The following is a 26,940-nucleotide window of genomic DNA, read 5'->3' as shown; positions in this document are numbered from 1 at the left end:
CACCAAAACATTAATTTCTGCCCGCCATGCAATTCTAAAAGAATGCTGTTATACAATCCCTCAATATGCTGTTTTTCTTGATAGATCAAATTTCACGGTAGCGAGAAGGCGACACGGACATGGATTGTTCCACAAATTCATTCTGGTGCATAGCAGGCGACACAGCTGAAGGGTACTGTCATGAGAAAAGTTAGTTGGTGACTCAGACTCGGAGATCTATATCTATATATCTATAGCTACCAAAGCGCTGCAATGAAGAAAAACAAAACTGCGATCTTGTATCAGGTTTTGAGGCTTTCCATGCAGTCTACTGTAATGCCCTCACTTTTTTTGTCCTAAGATCTACTTTTCAAGCTACCAGGCTCTGTGATCGACTGATTAAGGGTGGGGGTGGGGGTGCATCACCGGGACTGGCGTGGAGCAAGAGACTGATGGTAAATTGGACACCAGCTTGCTAGAACACAGCTTTATAGGGACATTTCATAAAAGCCCAGGATTGGTAAAAGCAACTGTCAATCAATCGACGCGTGCGATCAATCTATTGGCCATACCTGAATCAAGCGATGAGATGGATGATAGGATGATGTCTTTTTTTTGTAGGGGTTGGGGGTAACTCGGCCACACACTGCCTCACGATTTGACGACGTATTGGGCACCAAAGCTGCAATGCATTATTTTTTTTATTGAACCACAAAAATCACACTGCAGTTGTCAATGAAGAACCAGATTGCCACAAAGATACGAAATTACTGAATGGCTAGTTTGTGACATTGCGCTTCTTTTTGTTTGAAGGTAGTGCCTACAGATAGCTCAAAATACAAGTTTCATTTGCTGTGGTTACGACAGAAGTGAATGTGAGCGCTGTGTTGTCAGAGGTCAGTGCTGATAACGCTTATCTTTGCATCCAACAACACTCCATTTCTGCCATTCTTTTGGCTTTCACATGATAAGTAGTTTCGTGTAATCCGCCCCCCACTTGTGAAAAAGGAAAAACGGATCCTTGTCTGCATATCTGCTGAGTCATTCTGGGTGGGGATTCCAGATAGGTCGGTATGATTTAAATTAGCCTGAAAAGCATTACAAAAAATTGATTGACGGGTGGATGTTATATAACTGTCAAGCCAAGATCTGAACGGCTTGTCTAAAGATACATTCTCTGACAAAGCCACACATGATCAAATTAATTGTTTCATTTCAAATTTGATGGGTGGACAGGAATCCAGATACCTGAATACATATCCCTCACAGGATTAAAATTGTATATCTTTAAATAGCTATCCTTTTGTCACGCATACAACATCTTCTCATCCTGTACAGCGATGCAAAAGTCAAACCGAAGCAAACCTGTCAAGTCTGAACAAACACGCAAATGTAGACAGTATCGGTTTCAGGTTCTTTGGGCAGAAGTGCGTCGGATCGCTCCCTTAACGGCATGCCTCACAGCTGTTGCTCGGGAATTAATAAATCATACTGACACCCTGCGGGAATCCATAGGTGTGAAGCACGGCCACGGAGTGAGTGAAGTTAGGGAGGGAGAGCGGTAGGCTGGTTTTCCTGGAGAAAGGAAGGAGTTAAGGGAAGACTGATGTGAGGGTATAGGCTGGCAGATGGGAGACAGGAAGGCAGGTACAGTATAAAGAGAAGGAGGGAGGGAGGTCTAGACTGACAGCTGCTCTGTCGCAAAGACTCTGGTAGGTGCACTCATTGCATTACACACGACACACACACACTCAAAATGGCACGCTCTGCCCTGTCGTGGCACCATTTCCACAATTACAAACAAATATTCACAGCAGAACAGTTTGATAGCTGCTCTTCACTGAATGTGACCACACACACAAAATGTCGCAGTCATACTGTAACTATCAGTTTGGCAAGACACGTCATTGCAGATTTCTGAAAAATACCTTGCATAGGAAAACACCAGTTGCCTCTCAAGATGCTTGTCCATCACATTTTCAATGATCATTGAGTAGAAAAATATTTTTGAAAAAAATAGGGAGTGGTGTGTTTGAATTTTTCACATTCAATAAAAAAAAAATGTCAAGTTGTGCTGAAACGCAACATAAATATGGAAGACGTGCAGCTGGAAATGCACCATTTTAACATTTAAAAAGAGTTTTTTATAGTACGTATTGAGATGACATGCTGTGGTGACCCTAACGGGACAAGCCGAAAGAAACTTACTATATAGTAAAGTCAATGTATACATATTAATACAAAAAAATGTCAGCATTTACTCCAATGTTGAATGCTAGCTGTTATCATTCAATTTCTTATCTATCCAGTCATCCATCCATCTATTTTCTTTGATTTATCTGAGGCAGGTCTTGAGTCCACGAGCTTGAGCAGAGAATGCCAGACTTCCCTCTCCCCAGCCACTTCATCCAGTTTTTCTGGGTGGATCCTAAAACATTCCCAGCCCAGCTAAGAGACATAGTCGCAGGTCATCCTAAGGGCCTCCTCCCACTGGGCTGTGCCTGGAACACCTCACAAGGCAGGCGTCCAGAAGGCACCTTAACCAAATCCCCGAACCGCTTCATCTGGCTCCTCTTTATGCAGAAGAGCAGCAGCTCTAGGAGGAGCCCCTCCATGATGACCGAGCTTGACTCCATTTGTCCAAGGGAAAGCCTGGACAACCTTCAGAGCAAACTAATTTCATCCACTTGTATCTGCGATCTTGCTCTTGTGGTCACGACCCACAGCCCATGACCATAGGTGAGGAGGTGAATGTAAATCGACATAATTGTAAATCAAGACTTCCGTCTTTGGACTCAGCTCCTTCTTCACCACAACAGACAGATAGTCTGCATCACTGCAGACACCGCACTAATCCACATGTCCATCCCCCGCTTCATTCTTCTTTCACTCATGAACAAGACCTCAAGATACTCAAACTCCTCCACTTGGAAAAGGGTCTCGTCCCTGACCTGGAGAGGGCACATCACACTTTTCCAAATGATGACCATAATTTCAGATTTGAGAGAGTGTGTGAGAGTTGAATATAGCGGCTTGATGACGCCAACAGAACCATATTATCTGCAAGAAGCAATGATGTAATACTCACTTAAAATGTTCTGTATTTGTCTTAAGGATATGCATGTCTTTCATTAGACATGGTTATTTTTTTAAATTATCTGTTAAAGGAAAGTTCCGGTGGTTTGGAGTAACAATGTATCCAATAGGTCACGTAATATGTCCTCTAATTTGATAATGTGATGTTCAATCCTCACTCATTTTATATTGTTTTGAGAAGATTTTTATTGACAATTGCGAAATTTCAGGTGCGCTCGCCGGGGAGCGAGCTCACAGCTCTGCCGCTCAGCGGCGCGCACTCGTCTGACTCCGCGTCATTCCGCCCGAAGAACCATCCAAATATTCAACATTATTTACAGCCACAGGTTAAAAACACTACGGCAGTATTCCTCCATCTTCCCGATCAACCGATAGCGCTATTTCTTCATCAGATGAGGATAAATCAGAGAAATCAGCGCTGGGTATCATGGTGTCCCGTGTAATCGACCGTTTGGAACGGCACGTAACACGTTACATCCGCGCACGTAGTTCATGTGACTCGCGAAAATGGCGGCGCACCTGAAAATTGTCAATAAAAATCTTCTCAAAACACCATTAAATGAGAGAATTTAACATCACGTTATCAAGATAGAGTACATATTACATGACCTATTGGATACATTGTTATTCTAAACCATTGGAATTTCCCTTTAAGTAACTGGGAAGGCCCTGGTTAGAACAACTGCTTCACAGTTTTGCGGATCTGGGCTCAAATAAGACCTCGCCTGTGTGGATTTTGTATGTCCTCCCCATGCCTTCGTGTGTTTTCTCCAGTTTTCATATCACAGAACATATCACCAATGACACACAATCACATGCCACGCTGTAGACATATCAGACTACCAGTGCATGAGACCATACTTCATGTGACAGCTAGCAATCAATATTAACGGTAGGGGCAATGACGTTAGCTTTGACATTTTGAAAACAGCCTCAGACCATAACCTAACTTCTTGAACTAGATTTGATAAGTTATCGCATGACGACTGCGACAATCAAACATGGGGAATCCCAGAAGTGACGCATGCCACTGTTGCGTCTCCAATATTTTGAATAACATCAGTGGGAAATTGCTCCTCGTGTTTCTTCAGATAAATGCTGACAATGTGACGTCCTTTGAATGTAACAATATTGAGGGCATCGAGATCACATGCCAAGTGGCAATTATGGTTGAGTCTCTCATTTTTTCAGTGTTGAGATGGATGTTGTGAGGGAAGACATGAGGGCAGTTGGTGTGAGAGAGGAAGATGCAGGAGATAGGCTTGGATGGAAAAAGATGACACGCTGTGGCGACCCCTAACGGGACAAGTCGAAAGGAAGAAGAAGAGGACTTTCCTCTGTATGGTTGTGTATTTTATTTTCTCTCTACTTTAACATGGTTTATCAGTCTTCTTAATTAATTAATCCTTTAATGAACTTAGAATTGTACCTTCTTGGTCGCTAAGGAGACGGTGATTAATGACTGAGAGGAGCTGCGTGGTAGCCACACTAGCAGCAAGTAGCTAGCCAGCTACTTTAGCTGCAGACCTGTTGGCTTGACACCAGTATTTTTGCATAAAGGAAAACTTGATGACATTAAAAATTGCATGGTTGACTCCAAATATTATTTAAGCCAATCACTTGATGAGATACGTAAGAGTCTAGGTGTGTGACCGTCACTCACTTGCTGGCAAACCTACCGGGCATGTTGTCTTGTCCTCTCCAGATTGTGGACTATTTTCAACTTTCCCGTAACCACGGAACACATGGCAACAGCTTGTCACAAAGTACGGTCAAAGTGGAACAGTTAGCATCTCTGAGTATTTACAATCAAAAATTCTTGGGTGTGTATGCCAAGTAAATTAAATGAATAATCGGGTGAGACCATGGTCTGATTCGTAACAGCTAAAGACAGTCAGCAAATAACATTTTTGCTGTCTGATGACAACTGCCACTTTTTCCTCAACTAATCTGTTGGCATATTTTCCTCGGAAAAAGTGTGGTCTACTCTTAAGTGACTTTACCAAATTACTTAATATTTCCTCCATTTTCCAATCGTTTCAACCAACAAAATTGTAAGGCGTTTACCTACGACAACCTAATGACAATCCTCTCCCCATGGAGCTGACGACACAACCGGCTGTTGGTGATTGATCGCCATCTTGGCGTACTGGAATGTTGCACCCCACAGTCCCTCCCACCCCCCATTTGCCCTGTGTATTACATTGAACAGGACCTACTATGCATGTCAAACCTTACAGTAGTCAATGACTAAGTATTTGCGCAACCCCGGAGCAGAAGTGGGTTCCAAAATCAGACAACAGAGATTAATGAAACTTTACCAATTATGAACGAAATATATGCTGTTCATTTAAAATAAACATACATATACTTTAAGATAAAAAAAAAAAAGTAAGCCCGTTTCTTTCGGCTTGTCCCATTAGGGGTCACCACAGCGTAACATCTCAGGTGAACGCTCATATTTGTTTGGCACAGTTTTTACGCCGGATGCCCTTCCTGGCGCAACCCCAAAATTATTATATCATATTTCATTTTCACGACAAGCATATAGGTCTTCTGAAACATGAGCTATCGCATGACAATATAAATACACAATTGTTTTCAGTTACTTGGAGCGACAAAATAAGACAATAGCAATTAAGAAACCAAATCTGATCTTATCCACTCACATGTCAGCCAGCTCTGTTGAATTACAGTTCCTAATCCGAGATCCGAAAACATGCTCATGCTCAGACATTTTCTTGTAAATCTTGAGTCCAGTCAAGGGTTAACGTGCAGTTCCCGTCCTGCGCCACCTGTGCAGGCCTTCCACTGCGGCACCTGTTCCCATGGTAATCTCTCAAGGTGTTTAAAGCAATACGGAGCCCTACCGCCTTTGTGTAGGCAGATATACACAGGCGGCCCACTTCGCCCACTACCAGACCCTCGGAGGGGGTCACGGCTGATCAAAGGTGCTGGTCACAGCCATTAGGCCCGGCAGCCCGGACCCGACATGAAAAGCTGCTATTTTGTAAAGGAGTGCAAAAGGGAAAGACGGGGGAAAAAAACAACAGGGCCCTCTTCGTTTAAAAAGCAAGCAAACTGTGAAATAATTGAAAAGGTGTGTCAATCAAGCACAGGCGCACAGCGGGAACTCCGAGATTCCCAGGCTCGGCTGTGGTCGAGCACTGAGCCATAGAGGGCTGCTCAAGGGGGCAACCCGATAAATTAAAGAGCCGGCGAGGGGACAAAAAGAAAAGTAGGAGGGAAAATGTGTGTGACTATTTTCTGCTATTCTTCCACACTTTGCGTGCTCTATTCAGAACTTAGCTTAATAAGATCTTGTCTTTACCTCTCAGGTGAGTAACAAAGACCCCCCGCTCCAAACCCCACCGCCCACCTTAAAAGCAGCACCTTCGCCGTGTACTCTTTTGCGCCCTCCATCCTCCTCTCCCCGCTTCAGCATGAGCAGGACAAAAGAGAAGGAACCCCATGAGAGTTTCATTTGCTTTCCTCTCTGCACCCCCCCCCCTTTCCAAGGTCAGAAAAGGCTTGAATGATCTGACGATGGGCTAACATCCAAGAAATGGGGGATGGAAGGAAAAGAAAGAGTATTAAATTTAAAAAAAAAAAGACTTAAAAATTCCCACAGAAGGAAAATAAATGGTGAGTCCACAGTTGACTGGACATGTATAGCGCGGGATTTGCTTGTAATGGCAGCTTGAGCTTATTGACAGTCCTAGCCAAAACATGTCAAAGGTTAAGAGATCTCCCCAATTGCAAGTGGGAAGCCAAAAGCACCTTTTTTCACGAGCTCAATGGGGCCATCGGTTGATACTTGCATAGCAGAACACGCTGAAGAAGGGCCCTTCACTCTCCAATGCCACTAAAGAGCAAACAGCTAATTGGACTCCAGTGTTTCTTCTTTTGATATAATTTAAAAGACTTGCATTTGTGCCGTTAGCTTGTGGACTCTTGGGAAGAAAAATGCCATAAGCCATAAACCACAAGCTCGAGGACACTTCTCTCTTACTTATACCCTTTAATAACGTACTAAACATGTTTTTAGGGTTAGAATTACCCTCATCCCACACTTCAAAAACAGGATTAATAGAGGATTAAGGAAGAGGCGCCCCCATAGAGACGTATAATAAACATAATAGTCCAATTTAGATAAAGTCGTCTGTTTGCTGTCCAGCAAAACTCTACTTTGGGAAAAAAAAATATGGAAAAAGTTAGAGATTTATAGTATGTGTACAGTTGTACAGTGGTACCTCTACTTATGAACATTTCTAGTAACGAAAAATTCAGGTTACAAATATTGTCTCAAGTTATGAAGGAAAATTCAGGGTCCGAAAGGAAAAAATAGACGCTCGATGCGAAGCCCCCAAATTCCACCGATTGCTAGCATCCTGTATCTTGGTTTGTGAGATGCGATAGAGCTGCTCTCCCAATGGCTATCGCTGTAGCATTTTCCTGGCTTTCCATTGGCTAGGAGGGATGTCGATCTTTATCAACGATCCTTGTCGTTTCCCTTGGACACTGTCACCGAATCACGCTAATGCTGTCACAAGCTCGCGCACACTGGAAAAGTACAACTTTTTCGTTTGTTTTTTTTGCAAGTTTATTCATCTTTCTTCACCATGGGCCCCGAGAACTAATTTGTGTGCGCCCATACATCTGTATGTATGTTTTCTCTCAGCTGTTAAACATTTGGCTACTCCTCCTTCACCCACAATGCCTTTTTGCTTGTCACTCACCCTTCTTTTCGCATAGACATCCAACGGCAAAGATAAATGAACATAATTTTCATTATTCTTTACATTATATACATTTTGTACATGCTGGGTTATCATTATACGCAGTATGGCTCAGACATGACAATAGCAAGGGTCCACTGTCATGAATATTTACTCTCACCAATAACCAGACCCTCATGAAGGGTTTTAAGTTTATTATTGTATAAAAAAATTAATATATTGCCATTATTCATTCAATAAGATTATGGCAATCGCCAAAGCAAATAACAAACACGTGAGTAGCTTGTTTATTAATAATTTACAAAGTATTTATTACATTGTCTAACTTTACTATTATTCATTCAATAAGATTCGGCAATCCCCAAAGCAAATAGCAAACACCTGAGTAGCTTGTTTATTAATAATTTACAAAGTATTAATTACATTGTCTAACTTTACTATTTTAAATTGAAAGAATCCCCCCCCCCAAAAAAAAAAAGAAAAAAATTCTGGTATTTTTCCATGTATTCACATTAGGAGTGAATGTGAATCCTAAAAGTTATAATTGATATGATGATATGATCACACTTTACAGTTACTTTACTTTGACTTGCTCCTTAAACAATGCAGATTTTTATTGACATTTTAGTCATGTGTTAAACCGGTTGATATAAAAGAGGAAATATCAAAGCTTTTGCAAAGTAAAGATTACGACAAACATGCTTCCAACACTCCTACTGTGCCAGGACGTCCAAGCAGCAATTACTGCTGGCAGCACTTTCAGGCACCAGCGGTTTTCATTGGCCCGGACTAATCCCCCATAAATCCTTGCAGCGCTCCTATCGCCAGTTGGGCCTCGGCTAATTGCTTACGAGTCACTTGCACGCTCCAGGTGCCACCAGAGCACACCCGGTGTTTGTAAACACAGCTCATAAAGCAAAAAAAAAAAAAACCCAAAAAACAGGAGTGCCGCCATTAAAGTGTTAAGTGAGAGGATTAGGGCCAGCGGAGGAATGATAGGGGTGCAGCTGGATGCCTATCTGGATAAACTAATGGGGTATTCCCTGGTCTCGTGCAGCTGGGGCTAGCAGAGACCAAAGACACTCAACAGGAACTCAATGTATTTGTTTACGTTGTCGTCTTGCTTTGGACTCTTTGTACTTGTCTGTTGTATGAGCTCACCCAGCAGACATGAAACACTGAAAACGGAACGGGTGGACGTTCGCCGCGATGGGAGAAGCAGATTCTTTTCTTGAAATACTACTTTATTTTTGAATATTCTTTCCAGACTTCATGGTAGTTAAAGGGAAATTCCGGTGGTTTGGAGTAACAATGTATCCAATAGGTTATGTTAAACCTCTCTCATTTAATAGTGTTTTGAGAAGATTTTACCCAAAGTCAACTGGGATAGGCTCCAGTGTCACATGACCCTGAAGAGGATACGCGATATACAAAATGGATGGACGAACAATCGGAACAGAGGACTTATAAAACACTTTGCCAGCCAATTGAGCCACATGCAGCTTCACCAAGTTATAAGGACAAAGGCTTCATCACCTGATCACATGTAGCAGCCCGTACTAAGATATTTCCATTTCAGGATTAGGTTAACTTTTAATTTTTCCTCACTGACATGGATTTTGCCACTCTTTAAATCCTTCTTTATATCTATACACAGTAGTAAAGACCTGTGGCATGTGTTTTTCACAGCAGGTCAGTTTTATTTATTGAGTCAGCCCTCAAATGTTTCTCTGTTTTGTGGTCATGCAAAAGCCGCTGTTTGCACTCTTTTTTTTTTTTTTTTGTGGTGGAGCATCTGTCCAACCACCATTGCCGTCTTTACTTACTAATTATTTAGCGGTGATTGACTTCTAAATGACCCAATTTTATATTTTCGGGGCTTGTTATTTTTTTGGAGTCTGAAAATTTTCAGCACGCGTGACCAGCCGTAGCACTCTTGCTCATGCTCTTGTGATCGAATCAAGCTGGGAAAAAAAGTCGGCAAAAGATTTTTCATGCAGTAATTATTAGCTCCTATTCATGTTAATTTTCAGGTCAAACCCACAATATTTGTGATGGTTTTTCGCCTTTATTTTATTTCCTTTTTTTTTTTTTTTGCATGCAGACAAAAGCCAGATCAAGTGTGATCCACATGGGACTCGTTTGCAAGCCAGTGCCCAGAGGAAACGATTAGCCCGCAAACTTGCCAGCTTATTCTCGGCGTGAGCACGAGCACTCGAGAGGTTGAACCAGACGCTTTTTTTTTTTTTTTGTGGCCGTCTTTAAACAACTGCGGGCATCGTCGGGATGCGGCACCCCACCTGCAGTCATAAGGCTTTTAACAGACCCCCCACCCCTGCAAACAATTCCATGAGAATCACCCCGGTTTAGCAATGGGATCTAATTCAACGTGCGTTGTATAAAAGCTTTGTGTGTATGTGTGCTCTCGCTCTTGCATTGGCCAAAGAGCATCTGGCATCCCATTGATTGAATGAGGGCTTTTGATGAGGATCACACAAACTCCCAAAAAAAAAAAAAAAAGCTAACTGCGACTCTTGTTCCTTCTTTTATTTTCCAGGTCTGATGGAAATCCGATCTGTCAGTGTGGGAGTTGTTGCTATCAAGTCTGTCAGCACCGGGCTGTACTTAGCCATGTCCAAGAAAGGCACGCTCTTCGGATCGGTGCGTATACAACCCGCCAACTTTTAGAGGAGGAGGTAAATCTCGGGAGACATCCGAGATTTGTCTTGACCGGGGTATACGTGCATTGTCAAAACAATGGATTTTCCAAAATAAAGGCTTTAATGAATTTTAAAAATGATACCTAAATCTTAAATGTGCCATTTCAGTGGATTAAAAAAAAATGAGGACACAATAATTAACAATGATTGGTGGTGCGGTGCTTATTTATTGATTTATATATGTATTTATTTATTTATCTATCTGTTTACCCATTTATTTCTTTATTTTTTCAAATGAAATATACAATTACCGTATTTTTCGCACTATAAGGCGCACTTCCAATGAATGGCATATTTTAAAACTTTTCCCATATATAAAGTGCACTGCATTATAAAGCGCACCAGATTATAAATGGCATAGAATAGATGCTACAACAGAGGCTGGGGTTACGTTATGCATCCCTTAGATGGAGCTGCACTAAAGACTCAATATCGGTCCATGTACCAGACGAATTATAATGCGCATCGTCGGCTTTTGAGAAAATTAAAGGCTATTAGGTGTGCCTTATAGTGCGGAAAATACGGTACTATTGGTGACTATTTTAGCATAGGTATGAGAAAATACTACATGCTATAAAAAATGTTGCACATTTTGTTTTTCATTCGGCCAAAAAATATACGTCTATTTGGGGTGCGCCTTTTAATTTTTCAAGCGGAGCAACACTGCTGACCATCTTGCTTTTCTGGCAAAGAGCACAACGTTTACTTCTCCTTATGCTACCTAATCAGGTAAATTAATTGACTGAGTGGATAGGCTGGTAACCAGCTCAGGGTGTACCCCGCCTCCTGTCCGTTGACAGCTGGGATATGCTCCAGCACTCCTGTGACCCTCGTGAGCATAAGAAGCTTGGAAAATGGATGGATGACTGCATTGGATTTTATTATGCAGTAAAGGAGCAACTTGCTGCACTGAGTCAAAGTTATTAGTGTTCAAATTTAGCAAAGGACAGGCCATAAATATTTTTTGAAAAACGAAAAAAGGTTTTACATTTTATTATCTAAAATAAAGGCCTTAAAGCCTAATGGGAAAAATCTAACTTGAGACTTAAATCCGCTGTTTAAAGGTCTTAAAATGGCCACAGACACTGCAAAGTTTTCTTTAGAAAGTCTTTCTTGAGAATTATAAAAAATTCCAATTAGTCTACACTCACTGTACAAGAAAAACAATGCATAGGAAAAAAAGGAGGCATCTTTTTGGGGTGGTGTATTTCTTTTTTAAAGTAGATGAATGCAATGGAATAATTCCATTTAGTATATTAGCATAGTATATTTGAGGGGAGCCAACATTTTGAGGAAATGTACCATCAAAATGTTTTATTTTTATGAAGGAAAGGATCAGGTGTCTAGCTGGGTTTTGGCATTCAGTTTTACAAGTGGATAATACAACTGCCATATATTTGGTTGGAGTCATGAAAATAACATGGTATAGGAAATCATGAAATCATAAAAATGTTGCATATTGTTGGGTTCCCGTTCACAAATTCAAGTGGACAAAGGCAACTAGCAGAATGACAATGTATACTCTTGTATCTCTCTCAAAGACAAAAAAAAAAAAAACTCTCACTGTATTAAAATTTCCCTTATCACTCTTCAACTATCATCTATTTATGCGAATTACCGCTCAAGCAAAGTTAACACTGCTGCATTTTATCAGGTAAAGAAAGAGCATTTTATTCAGCTGAGTGAGAGTTGTTAGTGGTTGTGTTTAGCAAAGGACAGGTTTTAAATTCCATCAAAGTAGCCTTATAAAAAGGTAAGACCTTTTTATTACCCAAAATCAAGGCCCTAAATCCTTAAAAATGAAACTTGAGCCTTAAATCCACCATTCAAAGGTCTTAAAAAGGCCACAGACTCGATAAAGAACATTGGTAAGTTTTCTTTGGAAACCTGTTCTGAAGTTGTAGACAAATATGTATTTAGTCTGAGCCCACTATATTGAAAAGGACAAAATAAGGCATCTATGCGGGTTGTGGCATTTATATTTTCATGTGGACGACGCAACCTGCATCTAATTGAGCTGAGGCCAGGGTGTGAGGTATTCTGTAAAAATTCTGCACATTCTATTTTTCAGAAAGTACAAACTTTTTTCATAAAAAAAAAAAAACGTTAAAAATTGTTGTGTTAAAATAATAACGTGAAAATCGATTTATATGTACTGTACAGGGAGAGTCGATCCACTTTCAGGTGTTTAAAACTCATGGCCAGGCACTCACAAATACAGACTAACCAGCCAAGTTGGCCAAACCATTATGGCAGGGGGGTAACGGACTAAAAGCATTTCACTTTAGTTGAACATGGAAAATGGATTTCGCATGCAAGTAGATTGATTTACGAGCTTTGAATGGAAGCATAACCAGGACCCTTAGATGTGTCCTTTAAAATATCGGATTAAAAACATAGATCACTTTTTTGGAATTAACCACATAGAGTATGTTCTTAACACAAATAATAAGCCAACTATGGAAGTACATTAGTGCCACCAGGATTTGAATTTGAAATGTGAAGTGATCACATTTTCAATAATTGTATTTCAGTGTAACTTTTCAATGTTAACAATTCACCTGGTTACAATTCGCTGTGTGAAATTCACCGTCTAGCGCCATCGATGATTTGTGTCAGAACATTTCTTCTTCCACTGTCAATACACCATTGGCAGAAAAAATTCGAGTCCCTCAATTTGAGCCACTTGAATTTAGAAAAACATTCCTGGCGAATCTTTTGCCTCTGCCCTGCACGGGGGAGTAGATTTTCCGACAGCAAAGTTGTGTTGGGCGTCTTTCCCACGTAAAGGGCATCCGTCAAAGTTGGCAGCTGACAAGCTGTACTTATACCACTGCCATCCTTTGTTTTTCGGAAGATAATCCTAAAGATTTATACATTTCCGGAGCATCCACATGTAGCATGAACTGACGGCGAAAAAGCGTAGGTTTGACGTGGAATCCGGATGCAGTTCTCTCCGATGTAAACAATTATTCGCTCAACTTCCGATATAGCTTCCAATGAAACTTTCATCACGCTAAAGCCAGGAATCAAATAAAAATTCTTGTAACATACATAAAAGTCCATAACAGTACAGAATCATATGCCAAGATAAAGACCCATTTTTTTCGCCATTTTAAAACTTTACTCGCCAGACTCAGTACTATGTTCGTATATGGCGAGGGCCCTGTAACTTCCCAACATGCTCCGTACGGTTCACTTGCATTTCCTGCTTCCGGGGGAATTCTGATTGTTTAGGAACAGGCTTGTTTAGTTAACAACACTCATGAAATAAACGCGTAAATTAATGTCAAGACTACACAAAATAGCGATGTCTTTCAATATCTATTTTTTTCTACTCGTAACAAATTTTACACGGGGGATTTTTTGTGCTTGACAAATTTTGCGAGCACGAAGGCGCGCGAGCATGGTTGCGTTCGTCAAATGTGAGTGACAGTGTGTATATATATATATATATATATATATATATATATATAAAGGTGAAACTGTTTGTTGTTTTTTGAAAAGGTAAATGAGTAACTTTTCAGAATGTAAGACAAGATAATAGATTGTACCACAAGGTGGCACTTCAAAATCACGTTTGGAAAAATATGTCACATTTGAGAACATCACAGAAAGGCACATGCCCAGAGAGAGCCAATCAGAAGCGAAAAAAAAAAGCTTCTGTTAGTTATATTTTTCAAATGTAACTTTTTTAAACATGGAAATGTCCCAAAACAGATGTAATTTAATTACACATGTTCTCCCAGTAATGGATGTAATAGATTTCAGTTACATCAATGTTTCAATCAAATTATATAATATCATTGCATGTAGTTCATTACTCACCAACACTGCTGGTATGGTAGACTCACTAGACACATATGATCCAATACCATGTTATTAATACAGTTGGGATAGGTTTTTAGATTCTTGTAAAAATGACCCAATCAAGCTCCCATGTTAACTTCACCATGAGGTCATTGTGTCCTTGTCCATCACGGCTGTAACACCTGGCCTACGTCACCTCAGACACAAAAAAGCCAAGCAATGACAAAGAGCCACCTGGTTCTTTTAAAACTCTTTTGCGTGCCATCCTTCTTCTGCTCTTTATTGTGTGCGCTGCACATAGAGCTTTTAAATATATTCCCGCCTCTTTGTTTAAGACCAGACCTGAGGTGTGCGGTGTACCGCCGCGCAAAACAAGACACGCAATCAGTCAGCGGCCGAGCGATAAGAATCGCCTTCAACACGCTACAAAGCCAAGCCGCAATAACATCCCGTCGCGCTTGTAGCGTTTGCTCGTTATCAACACAGAGCGCCGCAAATAGAAAAGAAGGTAGAATGTTGTACTATCTGATAAGGATTGCTAAGCACCCATGGAAGAGTGGCTATGCTAGGCTAGGCTATCTGTTCATCTTCACGCAAAACTGAGGAACTGCCATATCAGCTCAACCCTTGCTTACTTTCCTAATTTAATCCAAGTAGATTTTTGTACCAAAATACAAAAGTGGCAAAAACAGCTTTGCAAGTGTCATCACTTTCATAAAAATTATCCAGTTCTTAACATTTTTTTTTTAACCCGCAACTGGGAGAGTATCAGAAAATTGGGACCCCCGTCATAATCCTATTGACTATTTAACATAAGAATTTTTTTAAAAAGAGGCTTATTTTACATTTATGCAAAAGATGCTCATTTACAATAAAACTATATGTATTTAATATTATTAGTTATTTATTTACTATTTTTAGAAAATAATGTTCTAATATGTGAATAAAGTTAAATTTTTTTCAAGGAAAAAAGTTGTAATCTTCGCAAGAAGAAAGACAAAATTTGTTGGGGTAATTGGTCGTGTCAGACTCAATCTTATGAGAATAAAGTCATATTTTTTTCATAGTTAAACTGTAATACCATAACCTTAAAATTCTTTCGTGAGTGAAGAAACTCATTTTAACTAGTGATTTTCAAAATTGTTTCTGGAAATTACAAAAAGGGGGACTATTTTCTCAAAAATAAAAAAAATAAAAAAGGAGATACAAGGGATGAAACATCAATCATATTAGGACTTTGGGGATTATCAACTCATTAACTGAAAAATTTGTTAATTGGCACGCCATATTTGGTAATGCACTTTTCTAAAATCATATAACATTGTTTATTGCATATTATTTTGCAACTCCTAAACACTACAGCTGCAAAACAACCATGCTGTTATTGTAATAAATTGGAAAAAGTTGCGTTTTTGTTTATCACTTGCAAGGAAGAGATCCAACACACAAGGTTTCAAAGTTATAAAACGTGTACAATGACAAGGCCGGCGACTGGCTGTGATGGGTCACCCCGGCCGGCAAGGCCGGCGGTCGGCTCAGCTGGCTCGGCCTTGTCGACAAGGCCGGAAGGCTCAGCCAGCCGCCGGCCTTGTCGGCCGGGGAGGCTCATTTTCGGCGGCGAGGTGGCTTATCATGGCCCCGAGCCAGGCCGCTTTACGGCGTTGTTCATAGCTGCCGCCGTCCGCGATGAACAACACCCCCGAGCCACGGCATTGTTGTCGCATGCGGCTGAGTGGACCATTGTTGGCAGCATTGTTCAGAGCCGCCGCCGTCTGAGAGCCCGACGCACAGCCTTCGCCGAAGCCGTGACCGGGGGACGCGGCGCCTCGGCCGGGGTGGCTCATTTTCGGCGCCGAGGTGGCTTATCACAGAGCCAAGCCGGGCTCCTTTTACAGAGTTGTCGTTGCACGACCTGAGTGCACTATTGTCTGGAGTGTTGTTCATAGCCGCTGCCGTCTGCGAACCCGACACCGTCCGACGCGCACATCGACACATTGAGCACGCCTGTCACATGTACGGCTCTTTTGTTACATTATGAGAGACCGATTTCGTGGTCCGCCCCAAACTTTTTTTTTTTTTTTCAGTAGTTGTATACACACCTACCTGTCATTTGGAACCCACGAAGCTCTCGTCCTTTGCACCCGTGCAATCCATTTTTCATGACGAACCGGGTCTCTTGCAAACTTATGAAGGGTAACTCCATCCTCCCAGGTCTTCAAGCAATGTCCAGCAATGCAACGAGCTACCTTACCGGAGGTAAAACCAATAGAAATAAACGAGTCCACTTGAGGGCAGTCCTGCCATGTACGTCACTTCCTGCTTCTTTTCGAAAACAAATCCCTCGAGAAGATTTTCATGGCGGGAGTTACTAAAAGCTCTTTCCGTCAAAATCATGTTTTGTGGTGAAAAAACGCGTAGGTCCATGTCGGCTGCCGTTTTTTCATTAATAACAAACTAAAAATCATGCTCTTCGTGACAGTGGCCCTTTAAGTGTTGTCACCAACATCTGTGCTGTCCTTGCAGATCAAGTACAACCCAAGCTGCAAGTTCAAGGAGCGCATTGAGGAGAACGGCTACAACACGTACGCCTCACTCCGCTGGAAGCACGGCGGCAGGCAGATGTTCGTCTCGCTGAACGGCCGGGGGAAGCCACGGCGGGGCCACAAAGCCAGGAGACGACACCCGTCCACGCACTTCCTCCCTATGCTGCCCTCCTAGCTTGCCCGGACGCCTTCATCACCCAGCTTCGCCTACCCATGTGTCACATCTATGTACATTTCATCAGATTTGTGACATTTATTTGTAGAGCTAGTTTGTGCTTTTAAGTTATTTTCCCCCATGTTGAAAAGACTGATAGTAGTGCAGTACTATCCTCAGGCGTGTATGCGTGCGTGCGTGTGTCTGGGTGTGTGTGAGAGAGTCAACAAAATTTCCCATTGTTGAACTGAATTGCCTGGTTTTCCTTCAACATCATACAAAGTGTCGCAGCAAACAAAAATCATTTCAAAGAAGTCTCACCGCTGCCTTGGATACCGGACTACTCAAGAGACCTCAAACGCATTTTGACACATAGATGGACAAGTAGCAGATTTTAGATAAGAAGTATGTTGTGTGCATGCAACTATCAAGTGTTGTCACCGTGGTTAGGGTTATGCTTCACTTGGCTCGGCCTTCACTTGGTAATGTTAAGTCAACTAATACCCGTTTTCACATTAGCCGTTGCCCGCATTACGTAGAGGCAGTAGGTCCAGTCGGCGTGACGTATCAGCAGCAGTTCAGATCATTCATTTTGTACACTAAATACATGGTTCTTGCTAACATTTTGTTCCCCACAATAAGGCTAATAAAACATTTAATATATTCAAGCTAGTTTGTAGTCTTTAACGGTGTTATTTCCGAGGCTTGTTGAGCTCATTTAGAATAATACAGTGGAACCATCAAGGTGGAACCCAATCAATTCTGGTCTCGTCAGATTTGGAATCCATTTTTTCAATAGAAATACAGGAGGTCCTTGGTTTACAGTGGTCCCAATTTACTGTATGTCGTTGTGTTACGGCATTATTCAACTTTTTGTACATATTTGAGTCATCCAACTTGTGATAACAACGATACAATTGTTTGAAGCTACTTAAGAGAGGGTATAAGAAGAACACTGGGTGACGAGCCACATGCTGCTTCACTAAGTCCTATGACTCTTTCAGTCAATAAACCGATATCAGTGAGTCAAAAGCAACTCCACCCTATCACTACGATGGAAACCCCAACAGAAGGATGATCGAATTTTTTAGTACTGGGTTCACTTAAAACTTAAAAAAAATCTATTCTGGTAGCATTGGTCAATGTTTGAGTCTATTTTTCATTGGGAATACAGACGGTCCTTGGTTTACAATGGACCTTTCCGATGGTGACCTTAAGCTCCGCCCCCTTAGCCATGTCCCATGTCCCAAGCTTTCAAAATGGCGATTGAACAGAACATGTTTGAAGTCGATTCTCTATCACGTGTTCCAGATAATATTGGGGTATGTTTTTTTGTCAAATGCGTCACACTTGTCCAAGAGAGTTCTACAGAGAGGTCTCAACTATTTCATGCAAGGATATGTGCACGGAATTAAGATTTTGGACGGGGCAGGACGAAATGTCAGAGTTACAGCGAAATATTGGCGATCGGTGCAAAAAAGTTTGATGCCTCACAAACTTCATATTGAAATCCAACAGGATAAAATAGTGGAATCGTACTGCGCATGTAAAGCAATGTGAGTACTTTTTACTTGGAAAGATCACAAGTAATATCATTTTAGACTTTTCCAAGCGCACGCTACTGACAACCGGTATTGCTTGTGGGTCAACGTGGTGGAAGGGGCGTGTCAAGCCAGGGGTTAAGACAATGCGGCTATCTGATTGGCTATTATTCTACAAGTGATTGACAAGTTGGAAAGTTCCATTGTTTGGAATATAGAGGTTTGAGGTTATGTACGGTGAATTTCATTAATCCATTCCTGGCTCCCCACCAAAAGTATGTCTTGTGTGTTGTAATAAGAAAAATAGCACTCTATTATTTACTACTTGGTCAAACATTTTTATTTCTATTCAATGAGCATTGTGCTGGTCCTTCTGGTGTGCACGCCTTGGCCACTTGGGAGCAGTATAACACATCTATCCGTCCATTATCCATGCCATTTATCCTCACGGGAGAGCTGGAGCCTATCCCAGCTAGCTTCGGGCGAAAGGCAGACTACGCTTTGAATTGGTCGCCAGTCAGTCACAGGGCAGATTCCCACCATCAGTGAGTGGGAATCAATCCCACGCTGCTTACACCAAAGTCAAGTGTGTGTTCCACTACAGCATCAGTGACTTTTCACAGTATAACACAGATTTTCATATAGATATAGACGAAGGAGACATCGTAACTGCTCAGTAAACCACAGCAATATTAGTCGGTCTTTGCAGAGGAGAAAGAATATATGACTGTGAGTATTCTTATATTTTCTGTCTACGTATTGCTCCACCATCCGTGTTCAAATATTTTCACCAATAGCTGATGAGTCTTGAACGAATCCCCGCGATGAACAGATGATACTCTATATTGCTCAATTTGAAAATTGTACAAACTCAAGGACATTGTAAGTGGTGGTTCCACTGTATTGTGAAAGGTGACAATGGCATTTAAGCCTTTGTGCGTGCTCACTGACAGTTAAGTGTTTGGAACATCTCCATCGGAGTCCTCCACCATAATCCCTTCTCCTCCCCCTCATGGCCATCATCATCATCATCATCATAATCATGACAAGAATCCCAGTGGGGCAGCGCTTATGATCGGCGCGGGGGGACATCAAGGTCATTTAGACACAGTCGAGCGCTCACAGTGGCACAGGAGGCCATTCTGTCTTTTCAGCACGCAGAAAGGAGAGTCGGCAATGAATGGCGGCCGTTGGGAGGGTGAATAAAGGCCAAGCTTTCAGCGCGTCTTTAAGTGAAACTACTGCGACGGGGGACACGTCTGGTCAAAAGCGCGTCGCATCATCGCACTGTAGTTCAACCCGGCGGCAGGCAGATAGCAGCATGGGGGGTCCGCTCCTACGCTTGTATTCAGCTGTTCCCCTTTGAAAAATGCCCTCATGTTATTTGCATTCGGGGATAACTACTACACGTTTCTGATACAATGGTACTTCCAAGGTTGACCACCATACGCACCCTTATATTGATCGACTTGCGAAACAAAATTCCCAAGTGATTCCCATCACCGTTGGAATCATTTCTTCCACCGTCCAACTTGTATTAAATATATGGCCAATACTTTAGGTATCAATTTAGCGTTCTTAACTGTCCCACAAGTAGAATCAAAAGTGAAACATGGTAGTGCCTTGAGATATGACTGACCCAACTTACACCTTTTTTTGAGATATGAGCACTTTTTGACTTGAGCACTTTCTGGTGGCATGAAATTTAACACACATTACAATAAGCAGAAGTTGGGCAACTAGTGAATAATGAAAAAAAAAAGGGGCTTCAAACTGTCAAATCCCAGTTGAAGTTCAAATTGTGTGTGTGCGCGTGTACACACACACCCACACACACGCACACCGTAATTCCCGGCCAAGAGCGCACCTGGTTACAAGCCTCAACGAGTACATTTGTAAAGGAAATACCATTTGGTACATACATACGCCACAGCTGTGTAATAGCCGCAAGTGCCCAGATTGAAACACGAGATATTTGCCAAGAAGAACACTAGCATTAGCCACGCTAAAGCTATCACTAACGCTAACAGGGCCAGTTAAAATAATATTTACCGGTAAATATCACTGAGACACACCAGTCACACAGCGGGAAAACGCTAGCACAGCGCTAGCACAGGGCTAACGGGGCCGGTAAGTAAAAGTCACTTTCTCGCCACATATATTCCACCGGTCTCATTCTCACCTTTTCCACTCGAGTGCCCCCTTGCGGCCGATGGAAAAAAAAAATGCATAAATTAGCCGCATCACCGCATAAACCGCAGGGTTGAAAGCGTGTGAAAATAGTCGCGGCTTGTAGGCCGGAAATTACGGTATATAAGCTAAAACATACACTACTACATACTTATATACACTGTCCAAATACTCATTTTATTTGTTCTCTCACTGTCTGAAGTCAAGTCAGACTGAAACTCCTCCTGTTTCAGGTCAGTCAGAATCACCAGAAATGTTTAATTTTCTTCAACGCCACAATAATAAGAGGATTTCCAAGAGAACTTTATATTGTTTTTTTTTTCAAGGTCAAAAGTTCATATACAGAAAAAGTACTATGACTTTAAAGAACATGGGGAAGGCCAGATGATGAGGTCCTGGCTTTGGAAGCTTCTGATAGGTTAACTGACAGCATGTGAGTTAATTGATGCCACACCTCAAACACTGAATCTTTGTTTGAAATCCTGGGTAAATCAAAAGAAATTGTCCAGGAAATCAGACAAGGAATCATGGAGGTCCACAGTCTGGCTAATCCTAATTATAATTTGCATATATGATAAGGTGCTTTCATTCTTTAAGCAATGGATTGAACACAAATGGTTCTGCAACAACATGTAGAGAGACAATGGAGACCCGGAGAAAACATTGTTTCCCCAATAAGAACAGCGGTGATCACAGATTTTCCATTGGACTTGAGGTGGTATGTGTGTAAGGGGCAATTTTCAAGACACGAAGTATAATTTCTTCGCCATAAACAGTTAACTATGACCAGAATTTACTCATACAGTATGTCAAATCCATGTTCCCCCACTGAAATTAATTGAAATCCGATTCATTTTTTCCAGCCTCTGAAAGCAACAAACTATTTGAGATGTTTTTGATGAAGAAAATTACCACTGTATTGTACAATAATATATGAATACCTAATACAAAACAATAAAAGTGCGAGTAACAGAGTTAATTGGTTTTATTAGGTGTAATTAATCCAAAAGATTCTCACACAAACACACTGGAGTACATCAGCATGTTGATCTGTATCTGGGCGGGAAATCAGGAGTCCTAACCTAAACCCAACATGTTTGGTTTGTTCACCATACGGTTAGTAGTAGATGCTCCTCCATGCTCCGTTCGAGTATTTTCATTTTGGATTTGTATGTTCAAGTATCTTGGGGTCTTGTTCATGAGTGAGGGAAGAATGGAGCGGGACATCGACAGACGGATCAGTGCAGCGTCTGCAGTGATGCGGACTTTTTTACTGGTACATTTTGGCAAAGAGGGAGCTAAGTCGAAAGGCGAGGGTCTCAATTTACCAGTCGATCTACATTCCTACCCTCACCTATGGGCATGAGCTGTAGGTCGTGACCGAAAAAACAAGATCTCGGATACAAGCGGTCGAAATGAGTTTCCTCCGCAAGGTGTCCGGGCTCTCCCTTAGAGATAGGGTGAGAACCTCGGTCATCTGGGAGGGGCTCAGTGTCGAGCTGCTACTCCTCCGCATTGAGAGGAGCTAGATGAGGTGGCTGGGGCATCTGATTCGGTTGCCTCCCGGACGCCTCCCTGGTGAGGTGTTCCGGGCATGTCCCAACAGAAAGAGACCCCGAGGATGACCAAGGACTCGCTGGAGAGACTGCGTCTCTTGGCTGGCTTGGGAATGCCTCGGAATCCCTCCGGAACAGCTGGAAGAAGTGGCTGGGGAAAGGGAAGTCTGGGTATCCCTGCAGGGAAGTCTGGCTATCCCTGCTGAAGCTACTTCCGCTGCGACCCGACCTGGAAAAACGGCAGAAAATGGATGGATGGACGGATTTGTAAACTTGTCTTATAGAAAGTCAAAGAAAAAGGCAATAAAGTCAAGATTTAAGGCGCTGGACTGTGAATATTTGCAAGGAAAGTGAAAGTGCAGGTACATCCTCCTCGATTACATACTGAGCACTAAAACAGAGTGATGACGGACTGGCCTGCTCTTCATCGCCAAAGTGTCCTTCATAAATGCCGAAGTGTGGCTGTCATTATAATCATCGCTTTGAGAATGACAGATCCTGATCAAAACCGTAAAGCAATGTGAGGGGGGGGCTCAACAAAGGTCCCAAATGGAGCAGTGATAAAGTATGGAAAAGAGATCATCAAGATGATGTGATGATGTAAAAACACAAGTGTATCTTTTCTTGATCGGACTGACGCAGGTCAAAGTTTAACGGGAGCTCAATGGAAACATCTGCAATGTGCGGCAAATTTCGTCTCATTTAAAAAGAAGAAAAATAAGGGCAGTTTGAAAGCTTCCAAATAAGTTCCAAGGTCATCATAGAAGAGGACGTTTGGCGGGACTGTAGAGGCCACAAGTCACGCTGCCTCAAGTGACAACAACCCGTAACCTCTGGAACCCTTGAAACCCTGTGTGGTCATTTTCTCTCCCAGCGGCTGAAAAGAACTCTGGTGGGTGGGAAAGAAAGGAAAAAAAGAAAGAAAGAAAAAACACAGCCCCTCAAACAGCGCTCATAATACCAATCTTATGTATGTCGACGAAAATGGGGGGAGCGACGGGAGGCTGTAGACGAAGCAAGGCATATTTTTTTTAAAAGCGCTTATTGAATTGCCATTACAGCTCCTGAGACTAATTGTAACTGTTGTGTGTCTCTCGGTGGCCTAGGGGGCTCTGGAGTGGCCCTATATGCTCTTACCCAGTGGGGTTTGCAGACGAGTGGCCCTGAAAGAGAAAAGGACCACCGTAGATCAATGGCAAACCTTTCACTCTTTCACGGGCCCCGGCTAATCCTTCTCATTTGTCTGCCATTTGTTGAGGCACATTCACGACTCCCTGAATTTAGGATTAAGCCTTGTTTTGTTACAAAAACAGCCCGACTTGTACCGCTGAAAGGCCCGACCAAAGAGCGGCCCATGAGCCGGGGTATGCGAGGTTGCCTTATGCTTACAGTAAATGTGTGTTTGTACAAGCGCGAGTAAGAATTGATGACTTTATTTCAAATAGGAGCTGGTCGGCGTTCTGCACAACTTTGGGGTGGAGATAGTATGTCGCAGAAATGACATAGTGCCACAATTGGTCTTTGGAGTTAGACCGAGCGGCTAGTCAGATTAGCAAAGCAAACACAAAAGACAAGTGATTATCTAACCTGTAATGTGGTGTTTGGAATTGACAATGTGTGCAAAGTCATTACGTCAGATAAACAAATGCGACTTCTCGTGTGAACTAAATGTGACACCGAAGGTGACGCGTTTGGACAGAATATGACGAGAACTACCACGCAGAAGCCGTATAATCCCTGGAAGAGAACCCAACCTGTGTTTACAGATGAGCTAAATAAGGACTGTTTTTTGGAAAGTGTACTAAACATCAAGAGTAGTCTTTTGAGTTTATTTAACCCATTCATGGGAAGGGTGGCAATTTTTTGCCTTATTGAGATAAAATTCTCCCAACAGGCCACAATCAAGGAAATAACACTTCTTTTTCGTTTATGGTTAAGTTATGTGATAACTTGAGGCAGCCATGTTGGGTCAGGAAGGAAAGGGAAATAACTTAGTGCTAACTTTGACCTATGAGTTATCCTCTCCTGATACCAAATTCTGGCTTCAAATTAAAACACTTAAATATTTTGATATACTGAAGGATATCATGTGTGAAAATCATGATGTCCCAAAAATTGGACACTCCCCACGAATGGGTTAAGAGGAGAATATACAGACCAAACACACAGAATACTGCATGCAAGCGCTTCCAAATGTAACAAAGTTTACACTATATATCCAGTCCATTTGTTGGTTGAGGATGCCTTTTTTTTTAATCTTTTGCTGTGATGCCATTATAGAAAAGGTACAAGACACAGAAACTCAATCTCACGGCAAAGAGGGACAACTGATGATAATCGCAAAACAAGAAAATAAAACACTGGAAAATGACAGCCTGCTCAACAGACGACAGACAGAGAGACGAATGGATGGGCAGGCAGACAGAGAGAGAGGGACAGAGGGACAGAGGGACAGATAGATAGATAGATAGATAGATAGATAGATAGATAGATAGATAGATAGATAGATAGATAGATAGATAGATAGATAGATAGATAGATAGATAGATATAGATAGATAGATAGATAGATAGATAGATAGATAGATAGATAGATAGATAGATAGATAGATAGATAGATAGATAGATATCCTGCCTTCTTCGACTGTGTTGTCGTGCACAACTTTCGTTTATAATAAAACCCACAGAACATCATGTCCTCGTCTTGGAGTCCTCCATTTGGGTCCGCCCGTGAACTGTTTGTTCGTGACACAGAGAGAGAGAGAGAGAGAGAGAGAGAGAGAGAGAGAGAGAGAGAGAGAGAGAGAGAGAGAGAGAACTGAACCACTATGGGGCTATTGGACCATTTCCACTGTCCTGGTATGATTTTGATCTCAAAAGATTTCAAGTTAAGCCGAGCAGACCAACTGCCATTTCACACTCAATTCAACAAGTAAACACACCAAGAGACAAGAATCAGACTTGAAAGCTCACTTTCATAAGGCCTAAACAACTGGATTCATCCCAGCCAAACACCTGCAGAGGAAATTTCACCGACTGTCGCAATCCTGTCTGAACCCGCATTTGGACGGTCCACTATCACCGAGCGGATTATCTGCAGCATCTGAAGACCTGAGAGAGAGCCGGCGAGTGGCACTCTCGCCATATTTCCCCTGAAGCGCTGCCACGGTATGCCACAGGAATGTGGGTGGTGTGGGCCAATGGCACCCCGCGTCGGGGCATTCCCGGGATGCCTGCAGCCTCGCCAGACACCAGGGGGGCGAGTTCAGGACTGCGGTGTGAGGCGGAAGGGGATGAGGGGAAAAAAAAGGGGGGGAGGCTTTTTCAGGAAATTCTATTTGAAGAGCAAGATGTACTGCAAAATAAAAATGATGGACTGGACTGGATACAGAATCTAATCTATTGTCAAATTAGAATTGGGCACCACAGTTGATAGTGAGAAAAAAAGATGCGATGAGCACTTCTGAGTTAGAGGTTGACGTTTTCCGTGAGTCCCGTGGGATGCGAGTGAATTTGACCATCAATCACAGGGTTGCAAAGGTCACGGGAGTAGGCACTATGAAAACAAAGCCCGATCGCTGGAGTTGACAGGGGTGGAAACCATGATTGGCGCAAAACCACAATGCAGTCGCATTTTATCTTATTAATCAAAGCAATATTTGAACATTTCCCTACAGTGTTGAGCTAAACATTGCCAAACGAAACGAATAATATGGCTTTTGTTAATAAACGTGTGGAAGGATTGACTGGGTGAACAACGGAGTGAAATTCGGTAGAATTTCGTCTCGGGATTGGGATTAATCCCTGTAGGATTTTTTTTATTTCCAAGAAACAGAGGATTGTATGGAACTTTTTTTCCCCCAAAACTCAGGATTGGGTGGATTTTATTTTATTTTTTAACCAATTGGGATTTGGTGGCAGGATTTTATTTTTTTTTTAAATATTCAGGGATTATGAGGGAGTGGGAACAATCCTTGTGGGATAGCGAGGGAGCGGGAGTCTACATGCACTCCCATTCCATCCATCCATTTTCTGAGGACGCTTATCCTCACAAGGGTCACGTGGAGTGCAGGAGCCTATCCCAGCTGTCAACAGGCAGGAGGCGGGGTAAACCCTGAACTGGTTGCCAGCCAATCGGAGGGCAAATGGAGAAATACAACAGTCGCACTCACGATCACACCTCGGGGCAATTTAGAGTGTCCAATTAATTGTTTTTGGGATGTGGGAGGAAACCGGAGTGCCTGGAGGAAACCCACGCAGGTACGGGGAGAACATGCAAACTATACACAGAGGGGGCCGGGATTGAACCCGGGACCAACGCATTATAAGCTGCTCCACCGTGCCGGCCACCCACTCCCATGGCTGCCCCTATTCTAGATCGCAGTTCAGCGGCACAGGTTCGAATTGCAATAATAGCCACCCTATGTGGAGTTCACATATTACAGGTTAATTGTTCAAAAGCATTAATGCATCCAGTGTTTGGAAAACTACACAAATGGCTACATTTAGCAAGATAAGGAGTGAAATTTATAGGTCGATTCATCATTCTTTTTATATCTTCAAGCCTATTTCTTCCGGACCTGAAATATATGTGGAGAAACTTCGCCCTCTAA

General features: G+C 42.2%; 1 protein-coding gene across 1 annotated transcript in view; it reads left to right on the top strand.

The window, feature by feature from the left end:
• The window catches only part of fgf22 (fibroblast growth factor 22), a 40,805-nt gene extending 23,136 nt beyond the window's left edge, over nt 1-17,669 (top strand). Inside the window, exons 2-3 of the mRNA XM_061824048.1 lie at nt 10,372-10,475; nt 16,868-17,669. Coding sequence (XP_061680032.1) covers nt 10,372-10,475; nt 16,868-17,062 — 299 coding nt within the window. The 3' untranslated portion in view covers nt 17,063-17,669. The remainder of the gene's footprint in view (nt 1-10,371; nt 10,476-16,867) is intronic.
• The last annotated feature ends 9,271 nt before the right edge of the window (nt 17,670-26,940 follow it).

Source organism: Syngnathoides biaculeatus, chromosome 7 (genome assembly GCF_019802595.1).
Source record: "Syngnathoides biaculeatus isolate LvHL_M chromosome 7, ASM1980259v1, whole genome shotgun sequence".
Classification (NCBI taxonomy): Eukaryota; Metazoa; Chordata; class Actinopteri; order Syngnathiformes; family Syngnathidae; genus Syngnathoides; species Syngnathoides biaculeatus.
Note: the sequence above shows the minus strand (reverse complement) of the source record. Positions and strands in the feature narration are given on the sequence as shown.